The sequence below is a fragment of the Temnothorax nylanderi genome, unplaced genomic scaffold, assembly GCF_030848795.1.
Source record: "Temnothorax nylanderi isolate EJ_2023f unplaced genomic scaffold, tnyl_v1.0 TNYL_tig0007_pilon, whole genome shotgun sequence".
Lineage (NCBI taxonomy): Eukaryota > Metazoa > Arthropoda > Insecta > Hymenoptera > Formicidae > Temnothorax > Temnothorax nylanderi.
The window spans coordinates 1,469,439-1,487,146 of record NW_027249069.1 but is presented as its reverse complement, the minus strand read 5'-3'; the positions used below and the strand labels follow the sequence as shown (position 1 = coordinate 1,487,146).

Genomic DNA, 17,708 nt, shown 5'->3' with positions numbered 1-17,708 from the left:
CAAATCATTACTTATAAAAAGAAGTTTATTGCAGCAATTTGTATTTTTTTCACAAATGTATATTTTCTTTTTCTTTTTCCTTTTTCTTTTCCTTTTTCTTTTCTCCAGGATTAAATATTATATAAATTGGTTCAAGAAAGTAAAATGTATAAACAAATTTAACATGCAAAAGAAAAAGATCAAAAGATCAAAAGATATTTTAATTCACGTTGCACATATATTCTTCGTGAATCTTATTATATATAAATCATATTAATGATTGTTAACTGCATATTTATTTTTATCATATATACATATATAAAATATACCAATTTTATCCTAATCTTTTATAGTCTATCCATCTAGTAGCTTGACTTTATTCTAACAATAAGTGAAATAAAATGACGTGAGATCCAGTGAATATTTTGTCGCGGGACAGAATAATTTTTTTATATAGAAATTGATACTTTTTATATCAATTATATAAAAATGCATAATATAATTTGAAATGATACATATTTTATATGTCGTAGTAAACATAATTTTAATAACATTTTTCAATAAAATAACGAGATGTTCATATAAATATAAATATATGTACATGTGAAAATTTATAAAGACAAATGTCACATGCGTGAGAATATGATATTATATATACTTATTTCGTAAATATATTGCTTAGGAAATTATCGTCCCTTTTGGATCTTACGTCATTCATTCTGTATATCTCACTTGATATCTGAGGTGAGATCAAATAATGGTTCGCGGTTCGGTTCGCGACGCGGTTTGCTTGGCTATTCATTGATTTATTGATCAATTCATCGACTGATTTTTAAATTTCGGTTGTTTCGTGTTTTTATATTATGCTATTCAAATTCAAATATTTGCGATCGAGATATAATCGCGACGATTTTGATTAGAACGCGGTTGACATAAAATTCTTTGATAATATAATTCTTTCTCGCTTTCTATATATTGTCTCGCTTCAATATATTTCTTGGTCGAAAAAGTTAATTACGCGTATTGCTAAGAAATTAAATGCAAAATTAAATTCAATTTAAATTTAATTAATATTTAATTAACGAACGTGATTATTTATCTTTTTTTTATATAATTAATAACGCGCTTTTGTTAACGATCGTAACGATTCGTAATCGACTATAATCTGCTGGCTCTGAAAATCAGCCGGTATATCGAAGGAGTTTGTTTCCTTCTCATTCTCTGGCTAATATACATCAGCCAGAATGGATTTGGCCAGGAATAACGCAATAGGTAGGTCTAACCTGGCCAGAAAAAACTACGAGAATTACGATTCATATAACGTAAAGTCTACATTGACCAAAATAAAAGTGTAACTTATGTTGTGTAAATTATGCACTGGGAAAAAAATTGTCTGCATTTTAGTAAAAATTTTCCTTTTTATTAGTATATGTGTACTGAGAAAAAAATACTAATAAAAAGGAAAATTTTCTTTATTTCAGTACATGGCATCACAGTTGTATGCAAACTAATATTTACTAAAATGTAGAAAATTTTTTCGATTAAAAGCTATAATTAACTTGCTCGCATTAAATTGCGAGCGCCCATATTTTTCAAAATATTATTGTCCATTTCTCATACTCTGTATAATCACGATTAGGTGATTCTGCTGGACTTAAAACTAACACACAATTAGGGACACAGTTAGGTATCCATCCTATCCGCGGTTTCACTTCATATTTGTGCAGTAAGTAAGAATACGGGTGGGGTAGGAGTACACGAATTAGTAGGCACAAATTAGTAAAAACAGGTAGGAAAATATACGAATAGACATACGGGTAGGTAGGGACTAAACGTAATAACTTAAAATTTTTAAAATTTAAATCCTGCAAATTAAATGACATATAATAAAAAATAAAATTTCCACGATCGCGAAATTAAACTTATATCTCGTTTTTCGTCAAACATTTCTGTGATTTTCGCGACGAGTTAAGTATTCGATATGAATATTTAATGAATATTTCTAAATTACATTTATAAATATTTTAAAATTGTATTTAGAATATTTCTAAATTATATTTTGAAGCGAATATATGTATGGATAATAACAAAATTAAAAAATATGAAAATAAGAAATATAAATAAAAAAGTAAAAAACAAAAAAAAAACAAAAAAGAGGACCGCTGATTGGAATCGGCGGGGGTGGTGGAGGGCCTCTACAGAATAGCCTATTTTTACCGAATAACATTTTATTTGTCAGTATAACAGAAAATGTGATAGATCACTCAAAACGTCGGAAGTGGCGTGAAAAATGTGATCGTCGAATTTCGACGATTAATACATGCGAATATATATAATCGTGATCTCAAACATATAACAGCATATATCGTTTATATGTTAACTAAATTGAAAATACGATGTAGTATAATAATACGCTATGAATAGGTATAATTCAAAGTGTGATGTATGTTCGTTTACGATGCATAATATACGCTATAATCGCCCAGAGAGTTACCACCCAAATTGATTCAATTAAACATAAAGCACGACTGTCCATGGCGCCGATCCTCCAATGGAACGGGAAAATTTGATAACACACGCTGTGACCCACGTATAATACCAGTGCATTTATGCCTGAATTCATATTTGAGCAATGTTAAAAGATTAATACAAATGCAGCTCAAATTATTTACTGTACAAAAGTGCTAAAAATTCAAACACGTTCGCATTTTTCTTTATATTGTACTCTATATTTAATTTATATTTAAACATTATATTTAATTTGCCACTAATATGATTTAAAGTTTAATTTTATAATTTTATAACTAAATAAAATTGTGATTTTTATTTTGTTTAACATAGAGAGAATTTTTGTCTAATTTATCTAATGTGTCTTTAAATCTTTATTTCATAGTTTCATGTCCTTTTGGACGTTATTTCTAACTATCAATATTTAATGACGAAATTTTAGAGCAGATTAAATAAAATGTGTTTCCACTCACCGGGAATTCTGAAAGGACCACCTCGCCAAACTTTGATAACGTCAATTAGCAAGTAACAGCCAGAAAGGAAAGCCAGAGCAAAAGAAGTTGAAACAAATACGAATGACAAAGACCTGCGTAATTATATCGATTTACAGAGGAATTGTCATTATAATAATCATTTTTATAATCCTGTATTAAAATAATATTACGCGAACTAATGTTTATACAGCAATAAGTATAATATATAGAAATAGACTTTATTAATACTTTACCACAAATTTTTATTAACGGGTATAATGTTGGTGAAATGAAAGGCGCAACCCAGACAACCATAAAACATTGCCCACAAAAGCCATCTGATAACACGTTCTTTCCAGTCTTTATATATCATCAGAATTACACCAGCATGTACACCTAGATATACTTGAAATATCGCTGTGAGACATCCTAGAAAAATATATAGTATTTATTATGTAATTATAATTTCAAATAACAGTTGAAATTAATGTTTCTTTCTTTATAAAGGTACATAAGTTCAGTTATCACACTTTTTACAGGTTTAGATAACGTCATAAAATTATAAAAATGTATCATTGAATACACTTTATAAATATATAAAGTGTCTTAAACCTATCGGGTGCTTTTCATACATGACAGAGTCCTTGATTAATTTAAAGTCGGATTTTTTCACTGAAAATATTGAGATATTGATAACAAAAGTCTATCAATTAAAACATAAAAAGAGTTGCAACAAATTATAATTTTCTTTAACATATTTGCTACGAAAAAATTGGTTTCGTATTTGCTATCATTAAAAGAATATCCAGTGGCTTTAGGGGACGTTCTATGTTTTAAACGCATAAAATATAAAGTTGAATATTCCAATAAGTATATGTATTTAACTGTAATAATAAAGCAACAAATATTACCTAAAATTCCTTCGGGATCGAAAGGACCGGATCCGTAAACGGATTTGATAGTTGGATTTTGGTAAATATGATTCAAAGTCAGTATAGTTTTATCAATATATCCAGCCACACCTCCGGTACAGTTAAAATATTTACCATCTTCGTGTCTTCCGCCTGGTCCAAGATACCCCCTGTAACACACGTAAATTTATTTTTATTTATTAACAACAAATCGTAGCATTAAGAAAATAGAATTCAAAATTAAGAGCAATGTACATACGTGGGGCATTCGGGAACTGGAAGACCAAACGTTAGAGCGCAATGTACAAATATTAGACACAACATTACGAAAAAATGTGGCAAAAGGCTTAATATGTCTTGCATTTCACGTATTATCCAAGTCGATGATGAATTCTATAAAAGTACACGGAGAATTTATGTCACTAACTGTAATTCATGTATTATTAAATTACACTTGCAAAACTTTATCATACTAAAAGTACCTTCAAAGATTTGAAACATATGACTACATGAATGCAGAATGTAACACATCTATATTATAAGATTTTTAAAAATATTGTTTAATATTTCCATACCTGAAGAGTTTTTGACTGTCGGGGTGGAAAACAGAGATACACTAGGCCAACGACCAGATATATAACTCCGAATCGTTGAAGAACTCCGAATATACGTATGTTTTCTAATTGCGCGTTTGTTCCTAATGTATTCAGCGCAACACCTATCAGAAATAGAAGAAAACTTCTCTGCGAAAGAAAGCAGATATATTAAGATATATATATATCAATATTAATACTTTGCCGATACTTTTTTTTACATTTTTATTAATATCTTTTTTTTAGGCAGATCAATAATATGCTCTAGCGTATGTAGATCGTTTTTTCTTTAACCAATTACTTACCTTTAAAATGGAATAACTGATTTGAAGCTTGGAAACTCCACGTTTTAACTGCACCGACAAGGCTATGGGAACGCAAACACCCATGATCCATATAAAACAAGGAAATACTAGATCTCCCAGTAACATGCCATTCCAAGTTGTGTGTCCCAATATGGTATAACTACCGGAGCCATCATTAACAAAAATCATGAAAAGAGTACTGGCCCTGCATCATATGAACAATTGTGTTAATATTGTAAGAAATTCATGGAAATATTGGTTTCTGAATAGAGTTTTGTATTTGTTTGATCTCTTCGTAGTAAAAAAGTTGAGTAAAAAAGTTCGACGGTCTTTTACCATAAAAAAGTCAACCACTTTATGTTCAAAAAATCACTAAATAAACATTAATTAATTGTGTATTTAAAAGAATTTATTTACACAAATAATCTAATATATTTATGATAAATAAATATTTTTCAATCAAATAGTCTCCATCGTTTTCGATGATCTTACATCGCTATAACATTTTTTAACTCATCTAATAATATATGCATATTACCCTCTGAATGCGTCGATAGCTTTTATGCGACGTTTTGTCGGTTTATTATTTGATTCATTCCTGACGTTTTTTACGCATCGTCTTTTAAAGATGTACCATAAAGATCTTCCAGCAGATATACCACATAAGATAAATACAATTATTCCCAAAATAATGAAGAGTTCTGCAAACAATATTTGCTTTAACTTTAAAAAATGTTTCGCAATGTATAAAATTATGTACATTAAATTTCCTGTTTATCAAAAGTTTATCAAAATATGTAAATCGATTTTTTAATTGATCATTATAATCTTATGTACGATAATTCTCTTTTCGATATTATTGATATCGTGATATCAATCTTGCCATTTATCGAGTTCAATGGATAAATAAAATGATAAAGCCACTAATATACGATACGCTTATCAATTGATATGTTATACGCTCAAATTGCATAATTCTAAGGTGACGTGATATTTCTGTAGTTATTTATATCACAATTAAAATATTTATACAAAAACATGAGAATATTTAGAAATATACCTGTGTACGGATATGTTGGATTCTTCACAGTTCTAAAGTTACAAGTATTATTTTGTACCGCCAATTCGTATAAACCATATTGCCCGAGATTTGGCGACAGGTCGCAAACAATATTGCTAAAAGATAAGATTTGAGAAACGTTAAAATAAGATAGAACATGCGTTGGCAGAATAAATGGATTTGTAAAATAACTTATAATTAAACACACTTTAACTTGATAATTGGACATGATACGTATCATTACAACATTTTTTTCTTTAACGTAATCATCTTTTTTCATTAATTGATTTATCTTATTATTCTGTGTAAAAATATTAATATAAATTTATTAAAAATTAATTATTTTACGAGATATTTCATATTTTTATATCAATATATGTTAGAATAAAATATAAAATGTTTTATAAGCTATCGATGTGTTTATTTATAATCTTAATCTCAAATATTTTTACATGTAGAATAATTAGAAGAATCAAAATATATAAAAAATCATGACGTTGCATGCAACATATTTGTATGCATCATATTCTAACACCAATCTGTTTAAAACTTTTTTTTAATGAAAAAAGACACTAAATTTTCATCCGGAGTAATACGTTAAAATGGTACACGTGTGTTTATATGCAGGTATGCATGCATGCATATTGTATATGTATCTTTTATTAATATAATTTATAAAAGAAAAGCAATATACAAAGAAATAATGTTAAATAATAAGTTTATACCTTTTAATTTTGGCAGATACATATTCGTCGCTTCCGCTATTATTTAATACTCTCCATTTTATTGTTTTAATCGTACTGAATTTCAAGCTGGCATTGCTCGAAATCTGCGCTATTCGTTTATATGGACACTAATGAAGACAGAAAGTTAGAAATATATTGGTCATTATGTTAAAACGTCGTAAACTATCCAAAAAGGTTTTGTATTAAATGTAAAATTTATCTATTGATTAGTCTATATTGTGCTTTTCTCTTTAAAAATCGATTTCATCGCATTCTCGCAATTTATAATATTCTGTTTAAAAAGTCCATATTTTGCTGAAGTCTACTTGTCACATTCTCCAGTACGTGTATCGTGGTTTATTAATAAGGACCGTTTAAACCTTACTTTTTGTTTTATACCGCACAATTTTATTACCGTTATAAATTACTACGAAAAATTTAGCGTCAATCACAAAATAATATAATTATTTATTATATTATATAAATTGAATTTTAAAAATTATGCATATCATGATTATACTTACTGATAAGCAATCCGTAGAGAGCGAATAGAGCCACTTATCAAAGTTTCCATTGTCAGATATTACACTTACGCAGGCTTCGTCAAACTTTAAACTTTCGTAAGAGCAATTAAATTCGTTCATTGCTAATATCTTATTATAAAATAAAACTGTATTTAGATTCCAATAACATATAGGTATGTATTCGTGGTTGACAGTTATAGAACACACGTTTGGGCAACTAACATATGTAAAATTCGTGTATCGAAGTGCCTCGTGGCATCGGTGTCTATTTCCTCACAACATGCATCTCAGATTTCAGATAAATACCACTTTTGAAAAATCTTTCGAGATCGGTATTGTTCCGTACATTTGTGTAGTAGTCGATAAAGCTTAGGTTTACACGATGATAGCGACGTCTGACTGAAGCAACAAAACGACTTTTCTTAATATCGCAAAATATCGGAATGCGATTACATCAAGTGGTAAACACGAATGGCTGAAGAGTGAAAGTGAAGACCTATATTGATCACTCACACCGTTGCGTCTGAGTGTAACCTTTTGGTAAAAGTGAGAAGATATATCGAGGACAAATCAATTATATAAATTAATTAAAGAACACGTTGCCTTAATTTGTTCATTTATTTCAGAGACAGCTTGTACAATATATTGCATGTTCTTTTTTACCAAAATTTTTTAATATTAAAAGACTTATTAAAATTATGTTAGTTCGGATATTTATGCAAATTGTCATGGAGAATTAAATCTACTCTTGCTTTCGCATGTGTGAGTGTGCGCGCGCGTACAATATAATCGTTTTTACAGAATTTAATTTTTAAGCTCAAAATTTAATCACTTGGGCTGTGTTCCAAAATTCACTGCCAGCGCTGGAAATCTATAGTACACGTAACGTATACTATAGATTTTCAGCGCTGGCAATTTTGGAATACAGCCTTGGTATATAAATCTTACGTTCTAACGATACTGTTATGCTATCCCAGGTAGCATTAATGTCTAAAAGACATCATAAAGATGTCTTTAAGATGCCAGAAATCTTAAAGATGTCTTTATGATGTCTTTTAGACATTAATTGCTACCTGGGATAATATATCCCGTGCATTTTTCTGTCTATAATACATAAATAAAACCAAAAACTTCATTGAGAAAATACAAATATACAATTATTTTACTTTTACATATCGAGAATCTCTCTCTTTGGGTAATATTATTTCGAAAATTCATAAATTCAATCACTACAAATTATTTTCAATTGTTTTATCTATTTCGTTATAATGATTACAATTTATTTCACTCATATTTTTTGTTTATTTAGTATAGTTAGAAACAAAGATTCAACTTTTCGCAAATACAGTTTAATCTTAAATAATATTAATATATAATTTTCTATATAAATTGTGGTATTATTAACAAAACTAACACAAATATTAATTGACATATGAATTTATATGATTTAATATACTTTATTAACATAATACGGTGATAACATTAATGGTCTAAAATATAAAGTAATACAATTTTATAGATATTCTTGTGTTTTCTATATGACTGAAAAATGTAAACGTGGCTATTCTCTCGTACGTATCGGTATCTGTCGGAATGATTAATTGTGTTTCTTCACATCTGTCTGTCTGTGTCCGTATAAAGTGAAACAAGCTTAAAACAAAGATTGACGAGAAGTACAAATGTATTCGTTCCAGTTTTAAATCAAGTTCTCTTTATTCTAAATTGATAAATGGAGACTTAATTACCGAGCAATCTTTTATATCAAAAGTTTAAATGATGATGATAGTCGATCTGCAGCTTAACGGCTACTTAAACGGCTACTCAGGTGTACATATAAAGACATAACTTTATAAATAAACATTAACTTTTGTGATCATAATTTATTGAAATAGTTCATTCTATAACGTTCTATTACTTGGTAATTCAATTTTTCTTTTCAAGAAAAAGAGCGATTATATATTTATTGGAGAATACATTTGTACTTTTTTGAGTCTCCCTTATCCAAATCCAAGAACACACATTATACATATACACGCACGCGCGCGCGCGCGCGCGCGTACACATACATACATACATATACAGGATGATCTATTTATTTAACTTATGCATCTTGCACATCTTCGCTGTTTTGAATAATAGAAAAAAATGATCAAAAAATTAAAGTTACCAAGTTTTACAATTTCGAAAGATATAGAGTAACGTAGTGACAATACTTTCAATGTGCACGAAGACTTGGAGATTTCAATGACTTGATTTTTTAAAACCATATAATTTCTCTTTTGTAATATAATTCCTCTGATTACTCGGTATGTGACAATAGTAAGATTATAAATATCCATCAATATTATCCTACTTTAATATTTTTATGCACAGTATAATAAAAGAAATCAATTAATAAAATTAATATATAATTGTAGATATATAATATATAATATATAATTATATTTAAAGAAATAATATATATGCGTATATTGCAAATTACACTAATTTTTTAAGAAAATTATTTTCTTTACACCAATTAATTCATCTCATTATATTCTGAATATAAAAATATTTATTTACAGATATTTTATATTTTGTGTCAAAATATACCAGAATAAAGTATAAAATAAAGTATTTTTTTGTGATATCCTTACTTTAATACTTTAATATGCAGAATAACTAAGGAAACCATGTTTATATAAGAAAAATTATTTTGATTTTATTTTAAAAAATCAAGTTGCTTTTGAAATCTTCTTTATGCCTCTATGAATAATGAAAGTATTACCACTACATATGTTCCTCGAAACTATAAACCTCTACTTTAATTTTTTTTCTATTATTCAAAATAAGATATTTAAAATGCACAAATGGGCCATCTTATATGTGTGTGTGTGTGTGTAATGTTTAATGCATGTTTGGATGCATAAAAATACAATGATCGAGGACAATGCCTTGCTTGAATTTCTTTAGGCAACGAGATAACAAATCATCGATGCAAAAGAGCCAGAGTTCGAATACAAGTTAGCTGAGTACTTAAAAAATTATTTATTGACTAAGAAGTGTTCTTATTTCTTTGTGCATGTGGCATAGGAAATCGACGTAGCTAGGACTTCCATCATTTCCTCTATCTTCAACCAAGAAATGACGTAACACCATTTCTAATTTTTCACGTTGTCTTACTATCGTTAACTGCAACAGAAAAACAAAATTATATTGCGCTCTAGTGTAATTTACTCATGCATTATATAAAGCGATTTACTTTCACACAGCGATGTCTTTCGGCACGTAACCGATTAATAATATTCCTGATTCTATTATTTAAAGGAGTATCTAAGATCGGTAGTGTTGCACGATCTGTATCGACTTGGACCACCGAAGGTACTCCAAAGGCACTCTGTACCCATTGGGAAGAAAGTGCCATGCCCAACCATAAGAACATATGGATGGTGTTTTCTACAAAATAAAATATGAAATATATAAAAAATACTGATATCGTTTTTCAAAAAATAAAGAACATATAACAATTACAAGTTATGTATATAAACACACACCAAGAAAAAAGATTGTAAACTATGCAGCTTTTTCGATACTCAATATGATTTTGGCATCAAAAATACTCCAATGCCATGATTTTAAGAAATTTGAGATTAAAGTTGTAAAAAATTCGTTATTTATAATTTTATATTATTTAAAATGTGAATATTTTTGATTATATATGTTAATAATATGTAATTTTGATATTACCAAGTAAATAAGCGCCATCGTCTGTAAATTTGTCAATAGAGCAACGCAACATTGGAGGCAGTTCCGAATCTTGAGGATCAACATCGTGCAAAGGAAATAATCTGGGATAAACATATGCAACGGATATGGAAATAGGCATTGTTGCAACCGCTTGCATTACATAAGATCTATCATCAATGGTCATATCAGCTCCTAGAATAAAAAGAAAAAAAATATATTCAATGTGAAATAATATAAATCATTAGTTGAATGTACATCCATATAGAGCATACCTCCTGTTAATGCATCGCTTTTCAACAAACAGTTTATGTAAAGTGGAAGTAACTTCATGCATTCTGGTAGTATTAATTGTCCAGCACTGGATGGTGTTGCACAATGTTTTCGATATATAGCCAGCATATTTGCACATCGTGCAATCAAATTATCTTTTACCGTTTTTGGAGTAGACTCCAGTAATTTAAAAATATCTAAGTGAGAATGAGCACATATTATTATTTACACAAATATATTTTCATAATTTTTATAATTTTATACGGCATATCTTACTTTGCTTAGAGAAGAAATTTATAATAGCATCCAAATCGCACGCGCGATATAATTCGACCATTTGCGATGAGGTTTTCAGGCTCAGGTTTATGATTCGCAATCTTCTAATACCACTGCAAGAAGTATATAGCAGAGCCGCTTGAATGTATACACCTTCATCCTCTGTTAGTTTGTCGTCATGTTTGATTTCTATTCCAACAGCCTTGTAAGTTAAAAAAAGTTAATTAAGTAAAATAAAATTAAAGTACATAATTATAGCAATTAACTAAATAACATAACTTAGTATACCTTATCGCAGTCTATGCTGGCTAATTCCATATCAGTTGTATTGGACATAAAGTAATGACCATAGAAGTCGGTCGCTCTAACACCTGTAGATGTACGTACTCGCATAACAGCGTCAAAAGCGATTGGCCTACTAATATTATTAATAACATCTGCAATTAATCTTTCACCATCGATATCGGCCTGCAATAGAAATCGCAAGACTATATTCTTGAATATTTTTGCTTTGTGAAGATAAAGTATATTAAAAGTACTTTTCATAAAATATTATTCTAATAAGCATCTAATTAGTATTTATATACATTTCTATTACAATAGTATAGCTCACCTGGAAATAAGTGTATTTATAAATCTCTCCTCCAGTAAGACGACAAATTTGACCAATTGTTGCTATATCTACATATGAATTATTAAAGATAAACAAATCTACACTGCAACCTGCACCGACACATTCTTGACCCAAATTATTATAGACATTATTCTGCGGAACTATAAAAAAACAAAATCATTTTACATAACTTAGTAACTAACTTAACGTGAGTAGGTACTCTAAATACTATAAAATACATACCTAATACCGTTTTTTCTTTATCAGTTCCAAGTACTTTACGGTCATCACGGTTTTTCAATTTCCCAGGTGCTTCGGCAATTGGTAAAGATGAATGGAATATCAATAATTTGCCAGAACGTTGGGACGCCTGGAATCACAAGTAAAATTATGTGTATTTTTATTGAATCCCACCGAATGGATTTACTCACTGTAATTAAACTTGTGTTTATTACTTAACAAGAAAAAAAATGTGTATATATATATATATATATATATAAATTCTATAGGTTTAGTTTTTTTTCGAGATTATATATATATATATATATATATATATATATATATATAATTCGCGCTTTATTCGAGTACCTTTAATGCTTCTAATCCAGCTTGTATGGCAGGAGCAAGAATTGTTTCTGTTTCTCGAGTATCCGCAAACATTTGAGGAATTTGTATCATAAGACTATCGATAACTGCCTCACTCTCTTCGACGTCGCACAGAAATCCGTCCAAAAGCGGCATAAATACATCTTGAATATCTCCAACAACCATCATTTGTGGTTGAGCAAGACAAGAATTGATGTTATAAAAATGCACGGTATTATTATATGTTATAAAGCCAACTTTCATTTTACTTTTGGTTTGCCCTGCGTCAATAGGTAGATTCTTTATTATGGATTTTATATTTGTACACAATAAGTTCACTAATCCAGATTTAACTGTATTGTACGATACGTCGATTATGAACACAATGGCTGGTGATTTTGGAAAAACATTGTCCTATGAAAAGAATAAACAAATGGAAATCAGCATATAAATTTATAATTTTAACGCTTATAAAGCTTAGATAAATAATTTCGACTTTTATCTTAAGCTCTTTCTAAAATATTGATGAATGTAATTATTTCATATTGCCGAAAAAGTTGAGGATAATTTTATTGGATGTTACCCTGCAATAATCTTTTGTGGCCATATATTCGAATGTACCCAATGTTAATTCAGGTCTCTCGTAACGATCTAAACGTTGTCCTGTATGGTCTAAGTGTTGGAAATATTCATTTGGAACTAAACGCCGAAAACATAGAAATATGTATATTTGATCCAAACAAACTTGCGAGTGCTTACAAAATAATTTTTGATCGTTACCTTCTGTCGTCGCTTTACAGAACATGCATTGAAATCTTCGACCGGCGTCAATAAATTGCATAAACGGACACATGTAAGCTTTACAACGTACGCAACGCACTGGCCCAATTTCGCCCATATCTACAATTGGTGGTTCACATTCTCCTTGCACGATACGAGCCATTGGACTTATCACAAGTCCAAAGGGAACATTAGTCTATGTAAGATACAAATGTATCAAAACATGTGAAAGAAAACAGTTAAATAACAAATTGATTCTTTGTCTATTCCAATATACCTGTTTTATGATATCAGTAGTAGTGGGAACGGTATACATAGTAGACCTGATATATCTGGGAGAGGCATTTCCTTGATCCTGAGTTACAAAATTTGTCGTCACCAAAGGTGGTACCAGTCCTTTCTGACTCGTTATGAATACTCCACCTCTCATATTTTGATCATCTTGCATCACTTGAATCTGTGTATCAAAGACATAGCTTAGCTTGACTCGAGATAATAAACAATATTGCGCGAGGCATTTCCCCTCTTCCTATGGGAAACAAAAAAAAAAAAACAATATTGGTACATAAATTGGATTGAAAAAATTAAACTCATACCGGACTCGGCATTTGTTCTGGGTCAAGTCGTCTAGCTTGTTGAGGTTGCAATCCTGGTTGATATCCTGTAGCATTAGGTGCATTAGTCTGATATATGTTCCTTTGATTATTATACATATCCTGCGAAAAGAAAATAACGGTCACTCTTTTCTGTATAATAAAAAATCTTAATTACTCACAAAATAGAAATTTTTGTAAATATATAATTGTACCATTTGGTTATGATATCCAGGCTGTTGGTACGTTGGTTGTTGATAGTTTGAAGGGATACCAGGCGATGTACGGTTTACTCCTAAAGGACTGGATAAGGCTTGCCCTGGTAATGGAGGCATAGTAGAGCCATATTGTCTTTGAGCAGGTTGCGGCCCTAAACCTGGCCCTGGCCCTGGCCCTACAGGACTCGTTATAGTTTGGCCCGGCATTGGTGGTAAATATTGCTTTTGCCGAGCTTGAGAATAACCGGTCGCTGGAGGACTCGCTATAGTCTGTCCCGTTGTTGAAAGAGGGGGAGCAAATTGTGACAAATCTTGATCTGTTGGCCTTCCTTGCACTTGCGCCGGTAATGGTGGTACAGGATTATACGGCGGCATTCCAGATTGGAGTAGGTTAGCGTTTGGGAGATTAGTCCCCTGAGTTTGATAACCTACAGGAGCTTGCCCATGTCTGTGAAAACCTGTAGGTAAACGCGAAGGTATTTGAGAGCCAGGAACGCCTGTCGTCGGAGGTCCCATTACTTGAGGGTGTTCCACAGGCGGCGCCGACATTAAGTTAGAATGCATTTGTGAATTCGACAGATTCTGTTCTCCCACAATCGGCGGCTTTATAAAGTTTTGTTGATTGTTTATTGGAGGCACAGGCGCAGCATATGGATGCTGCCTTCCTATATCTGGAATATGCTGCATCTGTTATAACAAGATTCATTACGAATACAAACTGTAAATATATTGAAAGCGTACTAAAACTATCATACAGATATCCAATTTAAATAAAAATAGCATAAAGAGAATTAACAAAGAAAATATATTAAAATACTAACATTGCTATAGTTTTGTTACTATAATCTAGAATTAATAACATATGTGATATACATATAATGTACGCGATACAAACAAGATTAAATAAATAACAAAAAAAATAAGGCTTTAAAATCTCAAGAAGTGAAAGGTAACCTATATGGAAAAAATGTCATGCTTTACAATGTAAGTATAAAGCGTGAATATGTTCCATGTGTACGCGTAAACCTTCCATGTAAACCTTCGTTGAAATAAAACGTAAAATACAGTGAGAAATTAAATATTAGCGACTAGAAACGGTGAATGCGTATGCGACGTTTCAAACCCCGAAAATTATTACACGTGAAGACACTGCTGGACTTTACACACAATATCCTAAACACACAGTACACTTACGTTATATCGTAAAATGTGTCTGAATCATAACAAATCTGAATCTATCGCGAAAAATGTTTACGCGAAACGTACGAGAAATATACGTCGATGTGACTCGATGTAACTGACCACTCCAACTGGACTGAGTGCCGATGCCACGTAAGGCGGCATCGCGCATGCGTCCGACACATGCTGACAAGACACGTCATGCTGCAATTTGGACCGTCATGTCTGTAAAATTTGATACGGGAAAAATTAAACACACGGTATATTCGACACGCGAGCTATAGCATAATTTTTTTCAGATTTAATAAATTATTTAAACGCACGTGACGTATTTGTTCAAATTCTGATAATTATTAATAAAGGCAAATTTGGACTGTTTCGGACAGAGAGAAGGATGAGAGGCGCAATGACGGCGATTTTCTTGGGACGCTTTGTAGCGCCACACATCCACTTTCAGGAATTGGAACTACGAGTCACATCCACTTTTCGATACTGTCGATGAATTTGATTCATGTCCGTGCTATGTATACATCCACTTTTCGATATTAGGTGCTTTCCATTTACATCAAAACTCAGATAATTCTCACTTGTGACGTCGTTCTATCCTTTTTGGGAATTAATGAATAATAAAGACAGAATGACATCACAAGTGAGAATTATCTGAGTTTTGATGTAAATGGAAAGCAACTATTGTCGGTCTTTGGCCGGTATTCATAGTCGGTTCTTGTGTTTAAGACCATCTTAAGTACAATCTTAGGGCCTAAGCAGAATGTCTGTCTTATAACCAAGGGGATCCTGGAGTGACAGCGACAAGGCATAATCGGTCTAAGCAATATCTTTGAATTGGCTGAACAGAATGGAAAATCCTTTTACACGATTAAAGTACGCACAAAAATGTAGAGGGCTGTACATGATTATATCTGATAAACTAAAAAAATTATTTTTATAAATATTGTCTTCACCTGACGACAATATTTGCTTTATACAAAAATTCTGCAGTTTTTCTATAGAAAATAGTGATGCAGCCCTCTACAAAAAACTGTCAGGAATAATATCGTGCAATTAGAAGTAAGATTTAAAGCCTAAAAAAAAAGATATCTATTACTTACAAGGGAACCTCGCGAACTGGAAAATTCTGATTTTAATGAAACTTTCCACACATGTAGGGGGAGTAAAAAGATGAATTTAGATATTTTTTGTAGCTGCCCAAAAACGGTTTTAAGGGGTGAAACCACTGCTTATATGTAGAGCGGTTTTTTGCTTTTCTCGATATATCTCGAAAAATATTTGAGATATCAAAAAATGTTTCTCATAAAAGTTTTACAGTAAAATCTCCTCTATTCGACAACATTAATAATATTTTTTAAAAATAATTTTTTAAACAAAATTTTGATTAAAAATTAAAAAAAAAATTTTTTTTTGAAATTTTATTAATGTGGTTGAATAAAGATGTTTTTACCATAAAACTTTTATTTGAAACATTTTTTGATATCTTGAATACTTTCCAAAATATATCGAGAAAAACAAAAAGCCGCTCTACATATAAAGGGTGATTTCACCCTTTAGAACCATTTTTTGGCAGCAACAAAAAATTTATAAATTCATCTTTTTACCCCCCCCCTGCCCTCCTACATGTGTGCAAAGTTTTATAATAAGAACATTTATGTGTATTTAACCGCAACGAATAATTTTTCAAAAATTTATTTATTTTTGCATCTCTTATTTAAAAAAATATCTGTTGCGTGCGTTATTTAATAAAATTGTAAAATGAAGATACTTTTATCCTGAATGTACTTATAATTCTTTAAACAATATCGTAACAATTTTAAATATGAAAAATTACTGCAAAATATCTTCACGTACAACGTAAAGTATCTCATAAACTATGAATGGGACAATTTGAACTAGCTTATAATAATCCTACTCATGTCCTAATCACCCACAGAAGTTTTGTCAAAAAATCTCCCTCTCGTGGTGTGCCACCTTGCCCGTGGTGAGAGGGCTCCCTGTATCAACGATCCACTGGGGCAGTACCTTCGGCTTTACCGAAGGGAGGGCCCGGTGGGGAGGTACAGGGTCTAAGAGCACACCGTACCCTCCTCCCAGTTCGCTGGGAGTGAAGGGTACAATGGGGTCCGGCGCTCCCGTCGCGTTGTCTGCGTAGCGACACCCCACGCTTAGAAAGTTAGGCGTGTAAGTAATCGCGTCGCGTCGTGTCTGCTTATGCCCGTATCAGACTACGGATTGGGATTGAGATTGGATTGAAATTTGACCAATCAGAGCAAAGTTTACTAAACTTGAGATTAGTTTTCTCTGTTCTGATTGATTAAATTTCAATCCAATCTCAATCCCAATCCATAGTCTGATACGGGCTTTAGCGACACCCACGG

At 31.1% G+C, this 17,708-nt stretch overlaps 2 protein-coding genes across 2 annotated transcripts; both read right to left on the bottom strand.

The window, feature by feature from the left end:
• Nucleotides 1–1,088: 1,088 nt before the first annotated feature.
• LOC139780641 (heparan-alpha-glucosaminide N-acetyltransferase) lies at nt 1,089–7,580 on the bottom strand. The gene is made up of 11 exons (XM_071719366.1): nt 7,079–7,580; nt 6,555–6,682; nt 5,830–5,945; nt 5,308–5,470; nt 4,770–4,974; nt 4,447–4,614; nt 4,131–4,264; nt 3,872–4,041; nt 3,215–3,389; nt 2,961–3,073; nt 1,089–2,592 (listed from the first exon to the last, which is right to left on the bottom strand). Exons 1-11 carry the CDS (start codon nt 7,196–7,198, stop codon nt 2,411–2,413), a joined length of 1,674 nt encoding a protein of 557 aa, XP_071575467.1. The 5' UTR covers nt 7,199–7,580; the 3' UTR covers nt 1,089–2,410.
• Nucleotides 7,581–7,677: 97 nt separating this feature from the next.
• On the bottom strand, nt 7,678–15,488 carry Sec24cd (Secretory 24CD). The gene is made up of 15 exons (XM_071719357.1): nt 15,334–15,488; nt 14,137–14,826; nt 13,925–14,044; nt 13,606–13,785; nt 13,329–13,524; nt 13,132–13,247; nt 12,552–12,962; nt 12,207–12,333; nt 11,964–12,124; nt 11,639–11,818; nt 11,351–11,552; nt 11,077–11,271; nt 10,805–10,996; nt 10,320–10,513; nt 7,678–10,249 (listed from the first exon to the last, which is right to left on the bottom strand). The coding sequence occupies exons 2-15, from the start codon at nt 14,824–14,826 to the stop codon at nt 10,106–10,108; spliced, it is 3,108 nt and encodes a 1,035-aa protein (XP_071575458.1). The 5' UTR covers nt 15,334–15,488; the 3' UTR covers nt 7,678–10,105.
• Nucleotides 15,489–17,708: the final 2,220 nt, after the last annotated feature.

Bases quoted from the DNA above. Each gene is read 5' to 3' on its own strand.
- LOC139780641 (XM_071719366.1), bottom strand. From the start codon at position 7,198: ATGAACGAATTTAATTGCTCTTACGAAAGTTTAAAGTTTGACGAAGCC. The intron at 5,471-5,829 runs GTATATTTCTAA...TATTGTTTGCAG, and splicing joins TCCAACATATCCGTACACAG to AACTCTTCATTATTTTGGGA. The intron at 4,615-4,769 runs GTAAGTAATTGG...TTTCTTTCGCAG, and splicing joins TCAGTTATTCCATTTTAAAG to AGAAGTTTTCTTCTATTTCT.
- Sec24cd (XM_071719357.1), bottom strand. From the start codon at position 14,826: ATGCAGCATATTCCAGATATAGGAAGGCAGCATCCATATGCTGCGCCT. The intron at 11,819-11,963 runs GTGAGCTATACT...TTTCTATTGCAG, and splicing joins ATAAATACACTTATTTCCAG to GCCGATATCGATGGTGAAAG. The intron at 10,514-10,804 runs GTAATATCAAAA...TTTATTTTGTAG, and splicing joins CGATGGCGCTTATTTACTTG to AAAACACCATCCATATGTTC.